Source organism: Balaenoptera musculus, chromosome 11, assembly GCF_009873245.2.
Source record: "Balaenoptera musculus isolate JJ_BM4_2016_0621 chromosome 11, mBalMus1.pri.v3, whole genome shotgun sequence".
Lineage (NCBI taxonomy): Eukaryota > Metazoa > Chordata > Mammalia > Artiodactyla > Balaenopteridae > Balaenoptera > Balaenoptera musculus.
The window spans coordinates 91,065,179-91,091,885 of record NC_045795.1 but is presented as its reverse complement, the minus strand read 5'-3'; the positions used below and the strand labels follow the sequence as shown (position 1 = coordinate 91,091,885).

The 26,707-nt window shown below is 42.5% G+C and overlaps 1 protein-coding gene across 11 annotated transcripts in view; it reads right to left on the bottom strand.

The window, feature by feature from the left end:
- Positions 1-9,335: 9,335 nt before the first annotated feature.
- Positions 9,336-26,707, bottom strand: part of CNTN4 (contactin 4) — a 950,914-nt gene continuing 933,542 nt past the window's right edge. For all 11 annotated transcript variants that reach the window (XM_036869673.1, XM_036869675.1, XM_036869674.1 and 8 more), the window contains 7 exons: positions 26,382-26,452; positions 25,090-25,324; positions 23,003-23,115; positions 22,247-22,433; positions 21,705-21,817; positions 14,361-14,529; positions 9,336-11,996 (listed from right to left, as the gene is read on the bottom strand). In XM_036869673.1, the coding sequence (XP_036725568.1) occupies positions 11,896-11,996; positions 14,361-14,529; positions 21,705-21,817; positions 22,247-22,433; positions 23,003-23,115; positions 25,090-25,324; positions 26,382-26,452 (989 nt within the window). In that variant the 3' untranslated portion in view covers positions 9,336-11,895. The remainder of the gene's footprint in view (positions 11,997-14,360; positions 14,530-21,704; positions 21,818-22,246; positions 22,434-23,002; positions 23,116-25,089; positions 25,325-26,381; positions 26,453-26,707) is intronic.

The window sequence follows — 26,707 nt, the reverse complement described above, 5'->3', positions numbered from 1 at the left end:
CCACTGTGGCAGACTCTACATGCTTTTCATAGTTGATTTAGTCAGTTTGATCCAGGAATGGGGCATGTTGACTACCAAAAACTTCCAGGGGTTGTGTTTCTTTTCTTTTTTGGTTGCGTTGGGTCCCCATTGCTGCACACGGGCTTTTCTCTAGTTGCAACGAGTGTGGGCTACTCTTCAATGCAGTGCGCAGGCTTCTCATTGCGGTGGCTTCTCTCATTGCGGAGCATGGTCTCTAGGTGCACGGGCTTCAGTAGTTGTGGCACAAGGGCTCAGTAGTTGTGGTGCACGGGCTTAGTTGCGCCACAACTTAGTTCCGCAGCATGTGGAATCTTCCCGGACCAGGGCTCAAACCCGTGTCCCCTTCATTGGCAGGTGGATTCTTAACCACTGGGGAAGTCCCCAGGGGTTGTTCTTCTGATAACCATCCACTGCAAATAGCAGGACTTGGGCCCAGGACAGTAGGCACAGCAGTCTGGCAGCTGTCAGTTATTGCCTATTTCCAAGAGTTATGGACTGAATGCGCCCCACCCCCCATTCACGTGTTGAAACTCTACACCCCAATGTGATGGTATTTGGAGGTGGGGCCTTGGGCAGGTGACTAGGTTGGAATGCTCATGAATGGGATTAGTGCTCTTACAAAGGGATCCCAAAGAGTTTTTCCCACATGTGATATGAGAAGTTGGCCTTCTGCAACCCAGGAAGAGGACTCTCACCAGAACCCCAGCATGCTGACACCTTGATCTGGGACTTCCAGCCTCCAAAACTGTGAGAAATAAATTTCTGTTGTTTATAAGCCCCCCAGACTGTGGTGCTTTGTTACAGCAGCCTGAGCTAAGATGCCAAGTGTCAGGAGCTGCACCAGATGCTTCCCAGACATCACCTCTAATCCTGAGAAGCCCACATGCTACTATTGCCCCTGTTTGACAGATGCAATCACTGTGGCTCAGAGAGCATGTTAGATATGAAATGGATAGTGAGGGGCTGAATACAGGCGCAAGTGACCCCGGAAACGTGGAGGGGTGGCTAGGAAACAAGCTGAAGTCCGCTTAGGGATTGGGACCAGGAGGGCATGGCTGCAATGACCGGCAAAATATCTGATCACCTGATCTAGAAGCTCTGTGAACGGTGTTTAGGAATCTGTAAGAGTCTTAGGTTAGGCATTCTCAAACTTGAGCGCATCAGAATCACCTGGCGGGCTCATTAAAGCAGATCAGAGCTTGTGACTCAGTAGGTCCGGGGGCGGGGCTGAGAATCTGCTTTCTCCTAAGCTCTCAGGTGATGCTGATGCTGGTCTCCTGACCCCACTTTGAGAACAGCTGCTCCAGGTGATTCTGGTGAATATCAAAATTTGAGAACCAACTGTTTTGTTGCAGGAAAAGCCCTGCAAAAAAACCAAAAAAACCCAACAAAAACCCTACCCCTTTTTCGACTTATTACTCCACATCTGATCTCTTTCAAACTGGGGCCCGGAAACCTAGGACTGTGAAAACTGCCTCTGCCTAGGAGGCTGGACGACAAGGAGAGAGCCGTCCCCAGTGTGGCAGTTCTTTCTCTTTGGTGAGGTGCTGGCTTCACACCCACCTGCCTCCACCTCAGTAGCAGCCGTCACCCTGGTACTGAGCCCAACCCACCGCCTGATATGGGGATATGAGTGTCAGGGCAGCACAGAGCAGCCCGTGTCTCCCCAGAGGGTTAGGCCCTTCCTTTTCTGGCTTGTGGAACTGACACTCAGTCTTTGGGAACGTTTACCCCACGCCTCCTCCTTCGTGAAACCTTCCAAAGCAGAGTTTGCTTGATCCTGCCTCTGGGGCCTTGTTCTGGGCCTCAGCCCCCTTCTTGGAGCAGCTGCCCTGTAGGATGGGCCATCCAGGACGATGGGGCTCATGTGAAGTGCATTTTTATCTGCAGCCTCTGGGACAGTCCCTGACTCTTAGAAGGGATCAATGCTTCTTGGACCCTCTTAAACCCTCTTCTCACCCCGGCACAGCCCCTTGCAAACAGTGGAACTGAATGCTATTTGGCAGAGATCATCAAGGTCTAAATTGAAAGCACGGAGAGGAAGACGGGTGTCTAGTGAGAACATGATTGGAAATAACCAGGAGGCTCGCGTGTGCCTGGCCATCTGGCTGGTGTAGCCTGGGTCTCTTTCTGCTGATGCTGTGGCTACGCTGCAATGTGTAAGTCACTATGTAAAAGGACTTGGGTTTTGAGTGGTGTGTCCTGCTTTCACTGCCCTGCCATGGCAAATCAGTGTGAACGCTTCACAGCAAATACCCTCGTCAGCAGGTTGATGTAGGCAACCCACCTCTTCCCATCTCCCACCAGGACACGGTGGACGGCCACCTCCCTCCCAAGAGCCTTCATGCTCAGAACAAACAGTGCTTCTGAACGACAGCCTTTCCAATAAGGATTTCAGCCCCATCTGAAACGCAGTGTTTGCGATGCGCTGAGTGCGCCGGGGAGACCAGAGGGGGAAGGGCAGTTTGCCAAGAGCTCGGCCACCTGAGCCTCACTGAAATGCCTTAAGGCCTGGAGCTACTGATGCAGGCTGGGGAGGAATTCCGTGTGGGCCGAGAACATCCTGATTAAAAACCCAAACGTTTTCATGGGGGAGGCTTGTCTGTGTCAGGACCATCTGCTGGTGGAATTAATAATCCTTAGGCGCTAATTTGTTAAAGAAAAAGTAGATATCTGGAAGCGAGAACGGAGAACCGAAAACAGTCTTTGATGGCACGACTAAAGGTGAAAAACCTAATTAGAATAGGACTTCGTGTCAGCCCAAGGGTCTCCGTGACGACCCCTGTGCAGCTATTCCTGCTTCCACAGCCTACAGACCAAGTTCCAGGGTACCAAGTTTTCAAAAACTATTTCTTGTTAAAAAATTAACCTTGTTTTTTCCCCCCGTATCCCCCTTTTAGGTAATAGATATGAATGTAAATGCAGTTCAGAACGAGAAACGCCGAAGAGAATTGACAGTGAATTGTCTGCACGTTGAACAGGAGCACATTTCTCATTCCCCCCACCCCCCCAAATATTCTCATTCTTTGTCCACACTACTGTCTGCATTATCTCTCAGCTAGGACCAATGCAGCAGCCTCTCAGTATCCTGGCCGCTGGTATTTCCTTTACTTTGAAGCATCTCAGCAGAAGCACATCTACCTAGATCACCCCTGCGCAAAACCCTTAAATAACTCCAGCACCTTCAAGGTCAAGCTCCTTTTAAAACCAAGTCCCCTCTGACTTGGCTTCTCCGTAGCTCTCCAGCCACGTCCCCGGGGAGCACCCCGTATCACAACCACCATGTCCCTCATCCCTCCAAGCCACGCCTGAAGCTTTCTCTGATGGACAAGCTCTTTCAATCTTTTTTTTTTTTTTTTTTCCCATCTTGTAGACAGTTTAGCTTCTAAATCTCGGCTCTTTGCCACCAGGAAGTCTATGTTCCCCAAGTACCTTCTGTTGCATTCTATTTTATCACTTATTATTTAAAAATTTTCGGTCTCCTTTAAAGGGGAAACACTCCGAAATCGAGAAGGCGGCCGTGTTTATCTTCGTGCCCTGCGTAGGAACTGGGTGAACTTAGACCATGAAAAATTAAAGTCAGTTTCTTAAGTGTAAGCCAGACTAGACAACTCTACTCATCTCAGATAGAACCGAGCTCTAGGCAGCGCGCTCACTTATCAACGCTGTGTGGGAACAGTAGAAATACCACCAGAGTTTAACAAAGAAGTTGCAAGAACTCACGGTTGGCGCGGCTCTCCCTTCCTCGACCTCAGCGGCCGGCCTGCACGCGGGCTCCCGGAACCTCTACCGCCCACCGACCTTCCGGGAGCCCGTACCGCCCCTTCTACTCACGTGACTCACGTGCCTTTTGTTAAAGTTCCAGTGGGCTCTTTTCCCCGTGAAGGTGTATTATTCGTTTTCTTTCATTTATTAAAATGAAAACCCAAGATTTGTCCCTGCCAGGTGATAAAATGAAAGAATGCATAAGCCTGGGGGAAAACTGTGGGAAAGAAATCAACACTTAAGCAACTGGTGTCATAGTTCAAAGGTCGGCCAGCTTCCTCTTAAAGGGCTCGATAGTAAACCTTTTCAGCTGTGAGAGCCATCGGGCCCTAGCTCCCTGGACACACACACACGCCATCCTCGGAAAGGGGTGGGAGAGTTCAGCAAACCAAAGAGAGCTTAAAACAGCAAACTCGTGCTGGCACCCTCAGCGGCATCAACCTTCAAAGAACTGATCACACATCAGCAAGACCCTGGAATTTTGCACTAGAAATGAATTGCCTCAATGAGCAGGCAACTTCTTCCCTGCATAAACTTGCCAGATTTAGCAAATAAAAATAGAGGAGGCCCAGTTAAATTTGAATTTCCGGTAAATGTTGCATGACACATGCTTATACTAAAAAAGTACTAGTTTTGAAATCCAAGTTTAACTGGGCCTCCTGTACTTTATCTGGCTACCCTGATCTTGTAGGATAGCCCGAGTGTGAAAAACAACTCTGAGACACCTGAAGCCAAGTAAAACAAACAAGCAAAGACCATCCTTTGTAGTTGAAGAAGTCCAAGCAGCTGAGCTAGACCGCCGTGGAGCAAAGCACTCACCACACCTGAGCTGTATGGGTTCTCCCTGCAGGAACCCTACACCTGGGAGCCCCGCCCGTGCCCCTGGTCACTTTTCAACAACCCCGTGTACAACTTCCTAGGAAGCTCACTACCCTTCTTGTTGGGAACCGGTATCCCTATCTATCTATCTATCATCTCCCTCCCTCCCTCCCTCCCCATTGGTATAAATATCTAACTATTTGGAGAGAGGCCTGGAGTCACAAGCCACCAGCATCTGAATTCCTGGCCTCCCTGGTCAGCTGTGTGATCTGGAACAAACCTGCGAACCTCCCAGCCTTGGTCCCCCATGGACCAAATATGAATACTATGTGGGAACTAAACCAGCAGGTTGACTTGCAGAGACTGGCACATACTAAGAGCATCATTGTTGTCCGCGATTATTATTATCATTGCATTTCTCTGTATTGTGACAAACGCCGTGGCTGGTCCCTTGCCTTCCCCACCCAGTCTCATTCCAAACCAGGTGATTTCACACCAGCCTTAGAGTGTCCCCATCTCCTCCATTCTGTGGCCCTTGTGGGGTCCCCCTTCCTGACTGCCAGCCACTCCCCTGTGCCTAGAACAGGGCCTGGTACACAGAGGGCACCAGGTTCCTCTGAATGGCTGTCCTGTGCCTGGTCCTAGTTCAGAACCCCTCCACCTCCCAACCTCAACCTCACACACCTCCCCTCCCCCCTCACCACTGTCTTCTTGCTGACTCAGTGTCCTGACTGCCCTCTGGTTGAATTTAAGAGACCAGCTTCTTACCCTCTCTTGTCCTTCCTCTCAGTAAATCCTTGTTTCTAGGCATTCAAATGCACTGAATTGAGAGTTCTAAATTCTTGTCCTGACTTTCTAATTGTCTGTGTTACCATGGGCTTATCGTATCACCTCTTTCCCTCCATTTCATAAGTGAAAAAGGGCTAAAACCTGCATCTCCTGTTTCTTAAAGAGCACTTTGAACACTATAAAAAAAATTCGAGTTATAACTCTTTGTTAGTTAAAATCCTAAGATATACACACCTCCTGGGATGGTTTTGTTATTCCTAACAACAGGTAAGAATATGTAGTGAAAGTCCAATTTACAGAGATGGGGAATATCACATTTAAATTACTTCGGCTTTGCCGTTTCCAGACATTCAGCTCTATCATTTGGTTGACCTTTTTTAAAAAGTGCTTTCTCTCCATGTGGTCTATATTATTGGAGGGCTTCTCATCTACAATGGAGCAGACTGTTGGTGATAAAGAACAGAGGCTGATTTTGTTGAAATTGTGAGCTCTGTTGAGTGTTGTAGTTTATCCTTGAGTGGTGGAATTGGAACATTTATTCTGCATGGCCCATTTAGCACGAGGGGAAAGGGGCCTCCTTTCAGAATGGGCAGTCTGACTGGCACATGGTAATCATATCCTGGCAGGAGGGCAGAGCCTGGGGAAATCACTCCAAATGGTGCCATGGATTCTCCACCTTCTAGTTTTGTTAGGGTCAGAGATGGGGGCATAGGAGCCTGGTAACAGAACTCAAGAATCATAGCCAAACTCTAACCCTGAGATACTCTCTGTCTACAGGGAGGGAGAAGACATGAATACCAGTGATTTAAATACCAGATAGTGGATAGATAGACACTCATGAGTATTCATGACACACTCTGGAATCAGAGACGAGAGGTCAGTGCCAGATAGGGAAACTGAGAGAGGCTTTGTGGAAAACCTGGCATCTGACTGAGGGCCCTACTGCCTAACTTCTTTTATTAACATTATTACATATTTTAATTTTATTAATTTTATTATTAAAATGATTAAATATTAATATTTACACTAAGTGAAAATACTTAAGAAAAAGGTGATAATGGATGTGTCAGGTGAGTTCAACTCATTTTGGTTATGGAACGCACCCACATTCTATGTCGGTTTTTTTGTGACTGTCTCAAGTCACTTGGGAAAAAGAACAATGGCTGATTTATAGAATAATTTGCTAGTATTTGGAGAGCTGTGATTCTAGAACTTCACAAACGTTATCCTGTCGAATAAGTGGCAATTGTCTGAATGCACCCCGGGTGATCAGATTCCATTCATACTCTTAGCCACTGTACTAGGCTGCCTACGTAAGGCCCCAGTGTGTGTCATTTTGTATAGAATAATTTGGGGTAGGTCCAGAGATTGACTCTAAGTCTTTGATTTTTAAAAGGCTTGCTCCTGAAATCACTATGGGTGGCCAGAGGATTCTTCAATTGTCACATAGGAAAATACAGCCAATTCTTAAATCAAGACTACAATGAGATATCACCTCACACCAGTCAGAATGGCCATGATAAAAAGTCTAAAAACAATAAATGCTGGAGAGGGTGTGGAGAAAAGGGAAACCTTCTACACTGTTGGTGGGAATGTAAACTGGTACAACCACTATGGAGAACAGAATGGAGGTTCCTTAAAAAACTAAGAATAGAGCTACATATGATCCAGCAATCCCGGTCCTGGGTATATATCCAGAGAAAACAATGGTTTGAAAAAAATACATGCATCCCAATGTTCATTACAGCGCTGCTTACAATAGCCAACACATGGAAGCAGCCTAAATGTCCATCGACAGATGAATGGATAAAGAAGATGTGATACATATATACAATGGAATACTACTCAGCCAATAAAAAGAATGAAATAAGGCCATTTGCAGCAACATGGATGGGCCTGGAGATTATCATACTAAGTGAAGTAAATAATCAGACAGAGAAAGACAAACATCATATGATATCACTTATATGCAGAATCTAAAAAAATGATACAAATGAACTTATTTACAAAACAGAAACATTCACAGACTTCGAGAACGAATTTATAGTTACCAGGGGGAAAGCGTGGGGTTGGAGGGAGGGGTAGATTGGGAGTTTGGGATTGACATGTACACACTGCTATATTTAAAATAGATAACTATTCGTGGAAAAGACTCTGACAAGTACAGGTTTCTGGTAACTGACTATACTGCTGAACCGAAGGAATAAGCATTTTCAGGACTCTAATGGAAAACTGATGAACTCATAAAAGTGCTAACAAAAGATCAAGATAAAAAAAAAATTAATTACATGGGACTGAGTGAACTGATGAGGATGATTATAATTTTTGTGACTTTCTGTTTGAATAAAAAATAAAATAAAATAGATAACTGACAAGGACCTACTGTTTAGCACAGGGAACTCAGCTCAATATTCTGTAATAACCTAAATGGGAAAAGAATTTTAAAAAGAATGGATACATGTATGGGTATAACTGAATCACCCTGCTGTACACCTGTAACTAACACATCATTGTTAATCAACTATACTCCAATATAAAATAAAAATGAAAAAAAAAGAAAATACAGCCAATTCTTGATTATCTGTGTTAATGGAGGTAGCACTGATAATCCGATATGGTGTGCAAAAATCACCTGGTGGTTGATTACATTAAAATACTTTAAAAATTACATGACATTTTAGTAGCTAATTATGTACTATTTATGTACTTTTTAGAATTCAGCATTTTTGCAGCATATTTGCAGTAAGGCACGGCTGGTGGGAGAGACTGGGAAAAGGTTCATCAGGATTGAAGGCTGCTTCCCAGATGTAAATAACCAAAAAACTGACGGTAGGAATAACTCAATCATTATCTTAAGATAAAAGCTTACGGCAGCTCCCACCTCAGGCTGGAAGGATTCCGAGCTCACCTGAAGATGAAATTTATCACCCAGGTCTTCTGCCCCCGTGGAAAGATGCTGTTTCGTACACAGGGTTTGTGGGCTTTATAAAAACTCAGGAATGCTGAGAGAATCCACTTATCTGGCAAAAGAGAATCTCCTTTTATACAGTTAAATCACAGGTGGACTATCCACACACAAAATGAGCATCACAGTAAGTGCTGGGAAAGATTAAATAAGCAAAGCAAATAGGCACTTTTCTAGTGCTTCTCCTTCAGAGTCACCGTGCAAAAATCCCAAGCAGTAATACATTCCCCCTGCACATATGAACTGGTACTAGGGGCTGGGGAATCCTGCCTGGAGGGCTAAGCATAGAAAGTGTGCTGCTTAGACCTTCTTAGCGTTTATTATCCCATCTTCTAGAAACATCATCTCAATTTTCCTTTAACAAACTCCCTCTCCCCTATGAGTGCATGATCGAGATGCTCTGGCGGTATGACACAAATTGGATCGATCAGACTCTTCTAGGAATTTGGATACTGAACAGAGTGGCATCAAAATCAGAAACAGAGCCAATTCATCCCCACAATAGCTCCCCAAAAAGACTTTGCAAAGTTCCTGCAGGCTTGATCCTCAGAGTGGCCTGCTTCTTATTCTCGCCAAGGCTTGGGCATTCAGTGTCTCCTTGGCTCATGTTATCTGACCAGGGTCATTCCTTTTTGTTTGCTCAGGTTATCCAGAGTTGCTTCTGTTGCTTGCAACCAATGAGCCTAACCTGCAACAACCATGGAAACCAACAAATCAGACACGTTTGGGTGAAGGTGTCTACGGGGCACTTTTAAAAATCATCTTGAGCTCGGTCAGACTCAGCTAATCCAGGGCCTCACTTATCAGATGATGAAGCTGAGAGATTAAAGGACTTTTTCAAGGCATCAAGTCAGAAGCCAGGCCTTCTGACACTTTCTGCCACCTTGCAAAATAGTGACACAGTCTCCTCTGATTGGTTCACTAGGGCACACAGGTAGGCAACTGATGCAAAATGCTACTTCAAAGACCCCTTTGATCAATTAATCAATGATTATTTATTGCAAGGCACTGTGCTAGGCACTATGGAGAGTACATGGAAGATAAGACCAAAGTCCCTGCCCTCAAGGAGCTTACAATCTAGTTGGGAAGACACGGCATACATACAAGGAAAATTAGGTAACAATACAGGAGTTAAGTTAAAATGCAAGATAACAGTACAAGAGATTTCCAAAAGTAGTACCTGATTAATTACTAAATGAGGGGTATTGACAGGGCTTACAGCTCATTCAGAGGAAGGATGTCACCGAGGACTGGAGTGTGGGAAGGCTTCACAGACGAGCCTGCCCTAGGACAGTGGGGATTCAGGTGATAAAGAACAGTGGGGGGTATTTCAGGAAGGGGCAGCCAGATGCCCAAAAGGCACAGAGGTGAGACCAAAAGCAAGCAGTGTTCAGGGGCCAGTGAGGACTCTGGTGTGGCTGGGTACAGAGTTAAGTTGTTATTAGATTAAGAAGGGCCTCAAGTTTAGATTCTATCCTTTTAGCAGCGTGGTTGGGGAAACCTTAAAACAACAGATAGCCTTAGATTAAATACAGAAAAGACTTAGCTAATCCAGAGGATCTATTCAAGTTTGATCTTCAGGACATTTATTTGTGGATTTTTGTCCCTCTCTACCTCCAAAGAGGATTTGCAATGATGTTTTCAGGGTTGTCAGTTCCAAAGGAAGAGCTCTGGGTCATCTAGCTTTGGATCGTGGCCAGAGACTTCTGAGTCCCTCTATGATCTTAAATTATAACTAGCACAAGGGTGAGCTAACAAATTCCCTGACAGGCAGGCAGGAAAAATGCTCCCAAAAGACAAGTATCTTTACAAATGACAGAATATTTATTAACAATACCTTTAAAAAGAGATTACATATGCTAGATCACTGGTAAATATCATTTACACTGGGGTTGGGAACTACCTGGGGTATCATTTTTTTTTCATTCATTTTATTATTTTGTTGATTTTTTTTTGCATGTGATTTTAAATTTTGTTTTATTTTAACATAGAAGTAACCATATGAAACTAAGAAAGGAACACAGCTTGAAATACTGACAATATTTTTTTCCAGTTACCACCCTAGTTTTTACACAAGTGGAATCCTGATTATGACTTTATTGGATAAATATAGCTAGAAGGTTGAAAAGTTAAGGAAAAATGACAAATTACAGGCAAATTTGAGCTCTCTGAGAAAGAAGAAAAGGTGGCAGCGTGTTTACATGTGAAAATTTTTATAGAAAATTTCATTACCTTTTATATGCACTGTTCCACTAGTGTCAGCTTACAAAACCTCCCCCATTATTACAAATAGTTCTTTTCATAAGAATACAGTTTTGTTGATATTGTCATTTTCCAATGTGTGATTTTTAAGACGTAGAAGATGAAGCTTGTAAAGCGACAAGGCTACCTATTGCAAAACAGGAGAATCACCGAGATACCACACCATTGTACTAAAGATCTTTTATAGAGTCATGAAAAAAATTCTTTGTGGCAGCTAGTTGCTGAAATAGGAGAAATCTGCCAGACTCCATACATAATTTTGATTCAAAAGAAGGGCTCTATTATTAAAGAGATACACATATTATCTATAAGAAATTTTGTAAAGAAGTTACGAATCCATCAACAGAGAATTACCCTTTTTGTTGTTAAATGTACATTCAAGACAGATACATTTAAAGATAGTAAAATTATCTTTTATCCTTCGAAAGACATGGTTGACTCTATTAACTTTTGGTCTATGTTACTACAGGATATTTAACTTCCAATGTCATGTCTAAGATAATGCTACTACTACAAAGACAATGTTAACTGAGTCGAGGGAAAAGAAAGTCTTACCGTAGGATGCTAAATTCAGGGATGGGAATATTGCACAAGGTACCTCTTGGGCAGTTAGTTTAGGTTTTGAGATTGCAGCCATTCCTGAAACCATCTCAAGTTGTGTTGAACAACAGAATTCACAACAGGGCTGGAAAGCATATTGTACATGGCAAAACGACTTGATTCAGTGCATTCGTCATCCCAAGAGTCATTTCCATACAGCAGCCTTGAGTTACAGACCAAGTCTTCAGCTGTTCTGCCACTAGACCTTTATAAAACTGTACAAGGAATCTGCAATGTATTTACCAAGGTGAGTTTCCAACTCTGTCTTTAAAGGAACTATTTTCAAATAATAACCATATGATTGTGTTGCCCATAGCATTTTACAGCAGAGGAAAAAAATTAATATCTACATTTCATGTTAACTTTAAAAAATTCTATAAAACACTAAATATATAATAAAAAATATGCATATAAGGACATATGTAAACTGCTTTGGTAACATCATATTACAGATGTCTTCAGTGCATTGCAGAGTTTCCAAAGAAACTTCAGACAAAGCTAGATTTGCTTTGAGGAAGTACTGTAGAATGCCATTCCTAAAGAAGCAAAAAACATTTTTTTTTCCAGTAATAAGATGTACTCGAACAACAATATTACTTAGTACTGGGTGTCTTCAAAACAACTAGCTAAATGTTGCTTATATTATAAACAGCAAGTCTTTTAGAGAACTGTTGTCATAAACTGGACCTGGCTGTGAGGGAGATCATGATCGTACTGATGGCCGACAGCGTGCATGCGTTGGAAGTGGATGGCCCGGCTCCTCTTGCATAGGCATCTGGAGAGAGAAGAAATTTACTCACCCCGGCAACAAAGGGAGGCGGGGCCCCAGGGTTTTTGGAAACGGAAGAACTATCTGAAGTCTACTGGAAATGACCATCTCTTGTTGACGTTTTTAGTTTCAGTTCTATGACTCCCTAGCTATGAACCTGGGAGCAGGTGGTGGACATCTCTGGACCTTTGTTTAAGCATTTGTAAAAGGAGGGTGTCCCCCTCTAACATGAGAAGAAACTTCAATATGACTGGTAACATTACTGATAAATTCTATGATATCAATGATGCAGCAAAATAAACATTGATGTTCCCTTTCGAATTCAAGCTTAATGCTGGGCACAGAGCCATATGACACTTAATTCCTATAAAAACCCTGAGGACCTCTGGTATGGTTATTACACCATTTAACTGGTAAGGAAATGGGGGCCCAGAGAAGTAAGATAAGTCTAAGATTACCCAGTTAGTAAATGGCTGAATGGGGATTCCAACTCATGCCTGTCTAAACATACCTTTTTTTTTGCCCAACAAGATATTCTCAATACTTTTAAAACTTTTTCTTATACATCTTATTTTTTCACAGTAAGAAGTTACCAACTGTCATTTGAGGTTTTATCAAGATTGTAAGATCTTTGACCAACAAAATGGAAAACCTCTTGACAAAGAGGTCATGTTTTGCTCAGTTACATCCTTATCATCTAATAATTTTACCAATAAAATTGCTTAAAATGTTTTTGTAATGAATTAAACCAAGAATCATCAGTCAGTCTTTAAAAAAAAAAATCCTTGCAATGATAAGCAAGTATGAAGTCAGATTTAAAGAAAGTGAGATAAATTAATCCCAAAACAAATTCTCATCTTGTGTTTTTTTGGCCTGGAGATTACTCCCACATCTCACCATAAATCTGGTTCCTTTCAACAGAAGTTAGAGCCCTCTACTGACATGTAGAAACCAATTCTCCCCAGTGTTTTAAAAGACAAAAATGCCTTTAGTGTTTGTATGCAAAAAAGGTGCAGTAAATATAAACCTCATCTGGAAACTGGCAAATTACTCCTGAATTCAGAGCATGTCTTGGCGCAGCCTTGGTTTCCCACCTGAAGTCCTGCTCTGTGTTCATTAACATTAACAAGTGCTTATTCAGAAGAAGGGTGGAATGACCATTGAACATTTTCTTTTCTGATTTGAGGCATCCAAATTTTATAGATGCAATTAAAATGGCTTAGTGGATGCTTTACTAAAACTTGATATCAGCAAGAATACTAGACCCTTTCCTCATCTGAAAAATACTATGATGGACACTTGGCAAAGGCGCTGAAGCTCAGAACTCTGTAGTGAGGGTTGCCCATGATTTAAAATATCGTATCTCCACTGATGGCTTGAAAGTTCATATCTCCAGCCTTCACTGAACCCCTTATCTCTAGACTGTTAAATCCAAAGGCCAATGAAAATCTATACTTAGGTACCTAATGGCAATCTTATTTTCTTTATTATTGTGGTAAAATACACATAACGTAAAAGTTACCATTTTAAAGTGTACAATTCAGTGACATTAAGTTCACTCCAATGTTGTACAACCGGGACTGCTATCTAGTTCCAGAACTTTTTCATCATCCGAATGGAAACCCAGTACCCGTTAAGCCACAATTCACACTGCTGGCTGGTCACTACCAGCCACTAATCTGCCTCTATGGATTTGCCTGTTCTGTTTTTTTTCTTTTAATTTCAAATAAATAAAATCATACCAAAAAAAAAAAACAAAAAATAATATGCTGCTGAGATATCTGCAAACATAGTATTTGAAAACTAAGTTGAATGTATTTGGCTCAAAAAAGAACACCCTCTTCAACAGTCTTTGTAAACAAACATAATCCTGACTATATGTAGACATGTGCATTTATGTACATATGTTACATACACATGTTCAAAATAAACAGTGCCAAGTGCAAAATATTTTCAGCCAAAGACATTATATTGTGTCACTACGGACAGGTTTCCAGATCATTTTAAAGAACGCTTTGCTTGTTCTTCCTGAGTCACGCTTTTAACTTTCTAAGCTGTAATTTTGGGGTTATTGTAGATGCAAACTACATGGGTCCACATGGAAAAGCCTGGGTGACTGATTTGGGGCTGCTTTAACCTGATTTTTGATTGCCAACTGATTAAATCAGTCAAAACTAGTCAAACTGTCTTCTGCACAAAACTACCTGGGATCAGCAAATACCAGTGGTCTGAGGAAGGGGGATGGTATTGTCCATTTTTATTTTAGCCTTTATTTTTTTTGGGGCCTAATTTCACCCTAGCCCTGACTCACTGGGAAGCTTAGGAGATAGGGCAGACAGGGAGAAGGGAGGCAAAAAAAGACATTCTTACTTGATATCTTTGGAATTCGAATCTGTTCACTGCTGCTGCCATCGCCTCCATCACTGAATGGCTTAATTTCTATTATATAATCTTCATCAAAAGGCAAAGAAAGCTCCACTGATGTTTTATTTGTTTCAATGACAGATGTGCTGCTTTGTCTGCTCCATCTGTACAACACCTGCCAATATGGAAAGAAAAGGTATCACCTGTTGTCCTCACAAAGGCCCCAAGGATGGAGCATTCCTTCACTTTCACCTCTGGGCACCAGTGAAACGCAGGGACGCCGAGGTTGTCAGGCTGCCCACTTGCATCTGGAAGGCTCATTTAAGAGCGAGGGGCATGTCTGCAGCTACCATTGATTTTATTGTGAGGAAAGAGTTTAAAGCGTTGTGCAGCATGGCAGCGGGGCTAGCATGAGTCTAACGACGTGCTGTGTGGCCTCATGTAACCTCTGGGAGGTCAGTTAACAAACATGGAGAAGGTGGATGTACAGAGCTCAGTTACGCATGAGGGTCTTTGGCATGAGGACAGACTTGGCTGCTGTGTGACCGTGGTCCACTTACTTTCCCGCTCTGAGCCTCACTGCCCACATCTGTAAAATGGGGACAATAACACCCACTTTTCTGGGAAGTCTTTACGATTGCATAGGATTGAATAAAATGAAGGGCTGAAAGGAAACATGTAAGAAACAGTACCTATGAAGCCTTAAAAGGAACAAAAGGTACAAACATACACTGCAAAGGTTAGAAGCAAAAAATCAGGCGTAAAAATCAGGCAAAAAGTTGTCATTATTATTAATCCTTTGGAAAGAGGACATTTCAGAACAGGGAGAGCATCTCTGAAAGACAAGGGCTATAACCCCCTTTTTCCTCCCACTGGACCTCTTTTTGAGCTACAGAGAAAAGAGGGGATGTTACGGGGCAATTACTGTCACTCTAGAAGTGTCCTCATGTAGCTTCAACAGTGCCACTCTTTGTTTCCCTTCTTGGTTTCCTCTGGGTCACAGACTAGGCTGGTAGTTCATGTGATGAGATGGGCAACTAGCTCTCTTGAAAGTACATTCATCACCTGGCATTGCCCACTCTGGTCACCAACAATTCCCATCATGAACAAAACATAAAGGCCCAGAGAGGTGCACCTGCCTTTCTGGATATGATAATTGTGATGAGAACTGACCCACAAATACTTTCTGATGTTTACAATGAGCCAGGCACTCGATTGACATGACCATGTTTAACTGCCACAACAACCTGACAGGACAGGCACGGTTACTCTCTTCTGCAGATGAGGAAACTGAGGCCCAGAGATGTCACAGAGCTGGTGAGTGGTAAGATGAGGGCTCCTAAGCCTGTACTCTTAAATCACCATAACCCATCGTTTCTCTTGACAATAAAATAAAAAAAAAAAAAAAAATAGGGTTGGGTAACATGAATGGCTCTGGTCCTGGCTGTGTGTTAGAAGCACCTGGGGAGCTTGTAAAAAATACCGATGCTGCAGGTCACTGGTTCTCAACAGGGGCGGGAGCGGGGAGGAGTAGTTTTGTCCCCGGGGGCATCTGGCAATGTCTGCAGACATTTTCGGTTGTCACAACAGGGGGATGGGTCCTCCTATAATGCAGAGGACAGTCCCCACAACAGAGAATTATCCAGCTCAATGTGGCGCCAGTGAGGAGGCTGAGAAATCCTGCTCCAGCCTCGCCCCAGCCCTCCTGAGTCAGGCTCCGTAGCAGAAGGGTCCAGGCCGTGATACATTGTTAAAAAAGATCTTCAGGGGATGTTCATTCAGGGAATCATGAATGAGATCAGGGTTCTCAAACCTGAGCCTGCATCAGAGCCGCCTGGAGGGCTTATTAAAACACAGAACACTGGGCTCCACCCCAGAGTTTCTGATTTAGTGGGTTTTAGGGGGAACTTGAAAAATCTGCATCTCTAACAAGTTCCCAGGTAATACCATTGCTTCTGCTCCAGGGACCACGCTTTGAGAACCACAGGACTGGCTCTTCTTTCCCTAAGACCCACTGTAAATTCTGATTGGCTGAGGTCAGAGACATAGGGTTACCCTACCACTGCCAAAAAAAATCAAACACAAGTGAAATTCATAAAATTCCCTTAAAACGGTTTAGATCCCATTTGTTTCCTGGCATTTCATCACCTTTATTTATGTCTCTCTAATACAAGGTGGAAAACACAATTTCCTTGAGGTGGAGAGATTCATAAGCGTCCCCCTTCCTTCTCAGGGCATCAGGTGTATCAAACTCAGCATCCCCTCACTAATGATCAGGTTCAAATAAACCCTGAAGCACATTCAGGACTGTCAGAGCCTCTCATGATGGCCCTTCAGGAACATGAGCTGGCTGATGGGATGCAAGGGCACACCTGGCTTTGAGGAATAAATTGCTTCTTTGATTCACCTCTGCCAGAGCACAGAGGATTCAACTAGTTTCAACTGTAAATCCAAAAGAAAGACTTCCAGGAAAAAACTGCCCTTTTATCAGCATTGCTTATCAGTCTTCTAATGATGGGGACTGCAGTGGCACCTAAATAAAGGCCTGTAAAACCTTTATTTACACTAAACACTTGGTTCAGCTGATTGACTTAAAGGCTGTGCTTGCATTTCCTATAATCCAGGGTGGAAGACAAGGAGAAAGAGTGAATTTGTGGGAATAATGATAATAGAATCAAACATTATTGAATGCTTACTATGTGTTTGAACACTGTATAGTCTATGTGCAAATACAGATTACCCCTTGAGGTAGGCACTGTTATTATTCTGATTTTAAAGATGAGAAATCTGAGACCTGGAGATGTTTAGCAATGTGCCCAGGGTCTCATGGCCAGTAAGTGGGGGACCCAGCATTCAAACCCAGGCAGTCTGGGTTCACAGCCTGTATTCGTAACTAAGACCAGCTTGGCCACCACTGTGGGCAACTTGCTTCCCCTCTCTGGTCTCTGTCTTCATGAATGCAAAACAAGGGGGGTTAGAGAGTAGAAAGCTCGTGGCCCATGGGTAACATTTGGCCTGCATATTTTAACTATTCGGCCCTTAGTGGGTTTACATTTTTTTTTTTTTTTTGAGTTCGATGTCAACATGTAAAAACCAAGAAACTATACATGATAAAGTTTTGGGTTCTACTAAAAACTGGAAGATATGGCGGCACTGGTCTACATTCCTGTCTGGCAATAATTGGCTGGAGCTGAGAAGCTATTGCCTATCCTGGACCATCACAAACTCTGTAGCTTATCACAGTCTCCAACACTTCCTATTGTGTCACATTGGCATGTGTCTACCTCAGGACCTTTGCATATCCTGTTCACTATGCTTGGAACACTCTCAGAGAGCTGCCTATCTTACTCTCTCCTTTTTTCATGGCCCAATCGAAATGTCACCTCTTGATAGAGCCTTTCCCTGTGCTTTATTTAAAATAATGTCTCTCCTATCTATCCCATGGCACTGCCTATTCCCCTCACTCTGAGTTATTTCTCTTGGTAGTACTTTATTACCACTTGATCTATTTGTTTACTGATGGCAGGCAGAATAGCTGAGTGGTTAAAAGGTGGGACTTTGGATCCATACTGCATGTGTTCAGAGCACAGGTCTTCAATATACTAGCTGTGTTAACAACACTGTACCATATACTTGAACGTTGCTAAGAAAGTAGATCTGAAATGTTCTCACCACAAACAAGGAATGGTAATTATGTGATGGGATGGAGGCATTAGTAAATGCTACGGTGGTGATCTTTTTGCAATATATAAATGTATCAAATCAACACAGTGTATACCTTAAACTTACACAATGTTATATGTCAACTGTATCTCAATAAATCAGTGAAAAAAATACTACCTATGTGAAGTAGGCAAGTTACTAAACTCTATGCCATGAGCTCTGTATCTATAAAACTGGGGCTAATAACTGCACCTACTTCATGGGTTATTATAAAAGTAAGAATTAAAACACTGCTTGGCACGTATACTGACAGTATTTATTGAAAGGATTAAATTAACTTAATCCCTTTACATAACCTGCCTGGCTCTGTAGACAGTTTAGTTTGTGATACTGAAACCAGACGTTCTCTTTTTATCTCAAGTATCATAAAGTAGCTTGACACTTTGTGCTGAAAGAATATTTTGCGCCTTAAACTTTCTGAAGTCAACTTCGTTTTGAGACTATTTACGCAAGCAGAAATCCCACGAATCTCGACAATTTAGGTAGAAAACCAAAAATACACACACAGATGCATAATTTTTACAGAACTCTATATATCCCTGAACATTAACATTGTGTATGTAGCATTTCAATATCTATAACCAGTTACAGTGAGATGCCTTGGGATCTAAATGAGGAGGTGAAGGGAGTCTGGCTCCTCCAGTCCCAGCCCTAAAGGGCAGGGAAGGAACTGAGTCGAAGTGGAAATCAAGAAGAAGTCACAAAGGGCCCTTTACTACCACCTGGTCTGACCTTGTTAACCCTCTTTCCTCTACTGTCAGCACATGTGGTTTCTGCAGCATTTCACACACTTCATACCCAGCCATGAGTGATGCTTCCTAAGGCATGAAATTCCCAACTCGGAGGTGCCACTCTATTTTTCATAGATATAGTTTAGATCTATAAGACACAATGAATCAACGTGAAAAACCATATTTGGGAAAAAAAAAATGCCTAAATCCATGGCTCTTGTTGTGTTGTCTTTCTTATTTTTTTCCTGAGATCGTCTGTTCTTTCCTTGATTTCTGGATAGGACTCTATCTTAAGCTGTGGTGTCCTTTTTCTTTTTTGTTTCTTTTCTTTTTCTTTCTTTCTTTCTTTTTTTTTTAAATTAAGTCTGTGGTTGAGCCCTTGTGATGAATATATTAAATAAATACATTTTGGATCCCCCCCACACCCGGCACCAAATTAGCCTATATCATCTGATCTGCTGCTCACATCTGAAAAGGTTCCATGCTCTCCAGCTGTAATTTGTTCCAATGTTATATTCTAGTTCTATAGAAATAAAAAGTTTCCCCAATCCTCCATGAAGCCCCAGTTCTTTTCTGGGAGCTGAATACCGCCGTGTTGGTCTTATACTGCTTGATTCCACCACAGCTGCCCGGATTCTGTGCTGCTCAAGGGAATCTTCTAGATGTCTGCAGAAGTGTCTGTTGAATTTTAAAATATATATAAGAAGGGCCTCCTTGGAAAAGTGCTACCAAGACAAGCTCATATGAGAGTTTCTGAGAGGAGGCAAGAAGACAAAGAAGTAGCAACTAAATAATACTCATTTTCCAAGTCTGCTTCTAAAAATGCCTATGATCTTTTAGACCCAGTTCACTGAAGTGAACTTCAGCTTGCATACAGATCCCCGCCCTGTGAAAGCTGAGGGCAACTCCCAAGTCACTTTACTCAATGGCCTTCGGTTTTCGCATCTGCAAAATGAAGGGCTTTGGCTGGATGATCTTCAGGATTTCTTGACCGGCTAACATTTTGCTTGGTTCCCTGAAGTATTTTAGGCAGCTCCCTGCCTTTCAAATTTATTTCAGCACCAGCTTCAACATGAGTTTAAAATCTAGTAAAAGGTTCACTCATGGAACTTGGCCCCTCCACAGGGACTCCTAAAGCTTTCTGAATTTTTATTGTGTTTTCTCTCTCTGTTCTACTGGGCGACACTGGAAACAGGGAGGAAGACTTTCTCGCTCCTGTTTTTGTTGGTTTGTTTGTTTGTTTTTTCACTCTCCCCCTTGGTTTGGTTAAATTAATTCGTCCCAGATCACATCTGCATTTCTCTCGTGCTGTGTTCAGTCCCGGCAGGGTTAGCCTGGGTCAGACCCCAAAGTTGCAAGGTCTGTCTTCACTTTTGCCTTCTTTCTTTGCTTTCTTTGAGTCTACTCTCTCCCCTCTCATCTTCCAGCCTACCAAACCCCACATCTCTCTCGTCTTGCATAAAACTGATCAGATGAACTCTTTCCCATTATGTCGCACTAAGAGACTAATGATTAAGGAGTTCAAGAAATGAGGGCTCCCTTTAATACCACCATAGTGAATGCATCCTTGGCTGGAGAAATCATGGGGACCATTCAGGCACTGTGCTCGTGAGGCCCACAGTCTGGGGATTCACAATAAGTCATCAGCCAATTACAATTACCCAAGAGGATGGAAAGTACTTTAAAAAAATCTGACAAATAGCGAGAGCTCTGGCCATCAGGGAAGGCTTCTCATCTTAGACCCGAAAGATAAGTGGCCGATTAAGGATGCAGATGTAAGAGGTGGCGGTCCCAGGGGGACAGAATAGAGGTGCAAAGGCTCAGGGGAAAATGAAGATACTGGAAGATTTCTCCTTTAATAAAAGAGAAATGCAGTCCCAGAGAGGTTACATGATTTACCTAAAGTCACATAATGACTAGAGGACCAAAATGTGGTCGTTTTTGCTCTATTCTGTAAGACCCTTCCAGAAAGTTTGCTTTCACAAAGGGATCCAGTGAAAGGTCTGAAGATTAGTTCTTAGGGAATGTTTCTCTGCTGGCAGAATACAAATCACTGTGCCACGTGGATGAAGGAAAAATAGTCCATAGCAGCGAGGGTTTCCGAATCCCTCTCTAATCACATCACCTAAGGCTCTATGGCCAACTATGTCAACTCCCAGTTCCAGGCCTGGCTTTACTAACTGTAACTAGTGCCTGACAGCACTGTCACTATGCTACTCTCAACAGCTACATCCAAAAATGTCACCAAATAGCAGCCTGCAGGCTTGATGCATCCTGCAGACTAGCTTTGTTTGGCCTGCATTGCCTCAAATGTTGTTTAAAAGTAAAACAAAACAAGATACTTAAAATGCCCTTTGATTGTGGCACCAGGGCTACATCCATTTTCTTTTCTAGTTCTTTAAAGTCAGGCTAACATTCATGGGATCAAGCAAACGAATGTCCTAAAAAATCCTTGTGTATATGTATGTGTATGTACGTGTGTGTGTGCGTATACATACCCCTAACAATAGGAACATGAACAAAAAAGATTAACCATTAGTAATAGGGAGAAGTTACTACTGTTGATTAAAAATACAATCAAGACAAGCACAGAACAAAACTGACAGTAGAAATGTTTAAAATGTGGTTCTTCATGATTTTTTGGAGACCCAACCACAGGGTCTTTAACTATTTCTGATTGTCTCTGCCTGAGCCCAAAGTATAGGCGATTCTCTAAATCCTGACCAGATGTCATGGGCTGTTGACAAAACTCAGACTAAACCACTTCGGTGTTTGGGAGAAAGAGGCTGCGAGAGCTCTGTCAGGGAGAGTGAGGGCAGGTTTCTTAAGATTCATGAGAACAGTCTGTCCCCACTAACAGCAGGAGTAGGTGCCTCTGCAAAAAGAAATTACCCACTTTGTATCCTTTTACTTCCGACTCATTATCCAGGGCCTTCACTTGATCCCAATTCAGGATAATTTTGGAGTCCGATGAATTCCATATGATGTTTCCAGGGGGTTGACTTGGCGCTGTAAAAAATTAAGATATACGAAGTCACAGATTATTAAGTCTCAATGGATACTGAGGAATATCTCCTTCCTAGAATTCGCGAGTGGAGGCAATTTAACGGGCTATTGCACTAATATGTGTCTTCAAGGTCACTAAAATCTGCCGAGATACAGCACTGCAAATGGAAAAAGATTCAGTTGGTCGCCTAACATTTATAGCTAAAAGAAGTGGCCCTTCCCAGTGAGGAGAAAACATTTATCTTTCTGTCCTCTGGAGCAATGAATTTTGCATGCTATTCGGAAAGGTTCAGTTAAAATGCTAAGGTAAATCTGAATTTCCATAATGATACCAATTAGTATGTAAATGATCACTGGGAGGTGGGGATGGGGAATGAACTTGGAATATGTTTGATGAATCTCTAAAATATTTCTGAGCAAGAATGTTCTTACGTGGCTTTCTGGTTGTCACGTTGACCGTCGCACTGGAGGGGCCTGTCCCTGCAGAATTATATGCCTTGACAGCTAAATGATACAGAGCACTGCCTTTTAGGTTGGTGATTTTTGTTGATGTCTGATTTCCTATTGTTCGTATTTTTCGAGCATTTTCTTCTTTGTCATCATGTCTCCAATATTTTACCTGAGAAATTAAAAAGGAAGACCTTGGATGTCATAACTATTAGGGATATCTCCAACGTCATCAGGTGATTTTTTTTTTAATACAAGATTCTTATGACAGAGTTAATTTTCTATATAGCAAGTCGTAAGCAGAGCTTTCAGAACCAAGAGCTTTGTGAGCGCTGAGAAATTATCGATAATTAAAAAGGCCCCCTTTTTGTTCTTAGCTTCAGAGTGAGACGGTACACTGGCACAGTCATGGTTGGGTCTTTCTCCCTTTTTCCCCACCTTGTTTTGAGCCCAAGTGATCCTGGGTGTATCAGAAGTCATAGCTCATTTTGCCAACCATCTTATACATGCTTAGACCTGCATGTATTTAGACAGAGCTCTCTGGAGAGTACCATGGAAACGGGTAATCTCACAGTGGAATGCTCAGGGCTTCCATTCATGCTCCTTTAGAAACAACTATTCTCTAAAACAAATGCCTCTAAATGGAACTCTAGGTCTTTTTCCCATCAGAGGGTGTGTAGAAAGTTCTCGCTGAGGGGTAGGGACCCTTTCCCAGAACCAAGGCACCTATCTCTTGCTTACCTCATACCCTTGTATCCGACCTCTATTCTTTTCCATAGGGGAGGCCCAGAAGACTTCAACGTCTGTTGCAGAAAGACTTCTGGCAAAGATGTTGGCTGGTGCTTTGGTGGGTTCTGCAGATAAGTATGGAAACAGTTATGACTCTATCAGCTGCATCAGAATAGGCTTCTAGATGCAAAGGCATCATATGGGCAAAGAATCAATGATTATAGAATAGTCCTTAGTGATTATGATCCAAACCCTCATTTTACAGAGAAACCATGATTAACAGCTGGGAGAGGATGGTGATGGAGATGGTGGTGAAGAGACTTCTTCAAAGTCTTTGGCTTCTAAATTTAGGGGTAGGTGGAAGGGAAGTAACCCAGGATACTTAAGTTTAAGCACCACGTCTCATAGCCAGCAATTTATTTAACATACATCCTTCTTAATTAGCATTTGTCCTAGGTGAGAGTCGTAGTCACCGGTTACGAAAATTAGAGAGACAGAAAAAAGGAGAGTCAACTGACTTGACTAAGTTTCAGGAGGGCCGGTGACGGTTCAGTTCTGCACAGCCAGCTGCACGTCTTACAAGCTTGGCTGTACAACTCATCTATGCTTTGTGGGCCTCAACCTCCTCAGCTGCAAAGGAGAGTCTGGACCCAGTCTGTCCCCTAAATTTCAGTTCTTTTTGCCAGATTTTTGCCAGAGCTGTGTACCATTTTTATGTAAAGATTTTCCTTTCAGTGGTCTTTCTTAATGAAAACCTAGGCATGTTGTGAGTTGTAACACAAATGAAATCCTGGTTTTGATTTGATAGCTGTATTTCTTTGTGATGCAATTCAAATCAATATATAAGTATTAAATAATTTTAAAGGTTCATCTAGTACCATTTACAGTCAACTTGTGTGCTCCCTCTGGAATGCACATTATGTTCCAGAAAATGGTGTACATGGAGACCCCTAAGGTTTTGTCTATTTATAACAATGTATGATTCTATTTATGTGTTAATTCATTCAGTATTTATTAGGGGTCTGTGTGTCATACACGTTTCGACACTGGTGACACAGAGGTAAAAAATAAATAGCCGGCCCTCAAGAAACACACCTTAGTGAGAATATAAAACTAAAATTCAAAATTCGTAATACATTGAGATGAGAATTATAACAGAGCAATGTTAAGACACAAGGAAAAAGAGAAGCACCTCACTCCACGGGCCTGGGGAAATGAGAGAAGGCCTTGGTTGTTTGAGTTGAGTTTTGAAGGATGACCATGAGGTCACAAGGTGGGCAAGGCAGGGAACATTAAGAGAAGTTGAAGCATATACTAGGGGCTCAAGCTTGTTTGGATAATTGCAAGTCCTTTGGATATGGTTGGAACATGGAGTATGCAGGGAAGAGGGGCAGGAGTTGAGGCAGAAAAGAGAGGTGGGGGCTAGATCATGGAGGACCACCGAGTCTAAGGGGCTGACTTCTTTATCTGGACGGAAGAATTTATTGCCTCTTCCCTTACTCCAAGTCAATGACTCAACTTTTAATATGGTCTCATTCCGAACATCACCTTTGAAACAATGAAGGCAAACTCCAATGGAAATGAAGACCATTAGGAGAGGTATTCTGAGAGCAGGGATAGCACAGAGGCAGTAAAAATGAGTGAGAACCCCTAAACATGATAACACCGGGGATGACAATGAGAGCAATCACACTGCTTTGTGACTTACTCTATTCTTTAATAACAGAATAAGTTTTGAGTACAATATGATTTATGAGAAAAATCATATTGAGAGGAAATACAAATTATATTTTGGCATTCACTTAAAGGCATAAAATAAAATATAATTCTGTTGAAAGTAATGTGATGTATATGTAGACATGAAGATCTTAGACGGTACTTGAGATTTTGGTCCTTAGTAGTGGAATTAATAACGGATAACCATTTGTTTTTATATACTGTGGAGTTGCTGTCTTTCTAAGAGATTGGTGGTAGATAATGAATCATATTTTTCATATTACGCTTTTCTTGATTCAGGATATGCCTTCAGTTTATGGGTAGAGTGCTAAATTGATTGTATGTCCTAAAGTCAACATCTCAGAATTGAAGAAACATCATACCTTCTTCTGCAGAATATACCACCGTGGTGGGACTGAAAGGGCCTTCTCCTTTATTGTTGAAGACGCCCACTTTAACCTCGAAGGGAGAAAAGGGATGCACGCTCTCATTCCTGAACACGTATCTGGAGGCGTCCGCGGAGGCCAAAACGGTCAGCATCCAGATCATTTTGCCATAAGGCCGGAAGGCCACCACGTAACCAAAGCCTCTGCCGTTCTGTAATTCCTCAGGGACCGTCTGGGAAGAAAGGGAGGCGGTCTTCAGAGGCCACAGGACTTTGATGCAGATGCTACATTGTTTTATTCCACTCCCCACCCCCACACACACCCCTGTGTCCACGCTATCTTACTGGGGACTTTGTCGAGAGTCTTCAATTTGGGACTTGCCATCAGTCTACCAGAGATATTCAGGGGGGATTGGAGCAGGGTTAAAAAAAAATCAGTGAAAACCTGCAGTGGAGAGCCTGGCTTCCTGATGGGGGAAACCCAGCTCTGACACTGTAGGAAATGACTGTGGAAGACACTGGACAGTTGATCCAAAAACCAACATTTCCAACATGTACCATCTAGTAGGATTCTTCCTCCAGTGTCACACGGACACTCATTGAAAGAGCGCTCACCAAAGAAGTGAGGACCATCCTGGCTCAGGCCAGATCTCCCCTCTCAGCCCGGAAGTGCTGAGCTGGAAGCGGTGAGTGGTTTCTCTCTCTGCTGGGGCTCTGGTTAAATGACAGATGTGAACTTCCGCGGCTGTTGCCTAGAATCCTTCAAAATCACTGTGGACTCTTTCTGAAACTCTGACCTCCTCTCTCAAAATCAATTTTTAATAAAGTGGTGACTAACACACCTCTACGTTGGTGAAAAAATACTTTACACAAGAGGGCTCCTGCAGCAAAGCCAATCTTAGGAAATTGTGCTGGTACACAGAGTCTATTGTGGGCAGGTGTTTTAAATCAATTGGCCTTGCAGTAATTCAGGAAAAAAAGAAAAACTGGTTTTCTCTAAACCAGCCTTCTTTAATGTGCATATTATACATATATACATTTTTTCTTACGCTGTCTTCCCTTTCCTGATTGTTTTTCCTGTGATCAACTGAATTAAAACTTGACTCCACAACTGATGGGCAAGTGCCATCTTTTCCTGCTGGCCATTCACATGAGAGGGAGTGTTTGCACTCAAATGGATTTTTGCTGTTAAAAACAGAGAAGGCAACTTCCCATATATGTTTAACGCAGAGTAAAATAATAAAATAGCCTAGGCTAATGTATGTTCCTTTCGTTCTGCGATTCATTTACCTCCCAGGTTATAACCAGTTCAGATTTGCTGCCTCCGCCTCCACTGACGTTAGCTGGGGTGACTTCAGGGACTGTTCAGGAGACAAAAAACAAGTCATGTCAGGTGGCAAAGGCCAGGAGGGCCAGCAAGGTTGCCTGGCTGAGGTGACTCAGTTTAAACAGATACTCGGATGCACACAGCTTTGTCTTCTGAGATCAGAAATCGTATGGTCAAGGGTCCCGAAGCATCAGCTCGCGGAAGTGAAACATACCCAGGAAATTGCTATTAGTTACCTCTTTCCCATTCAACAAGAGGCACACATGTTATCTGACGTGACTGAACAATG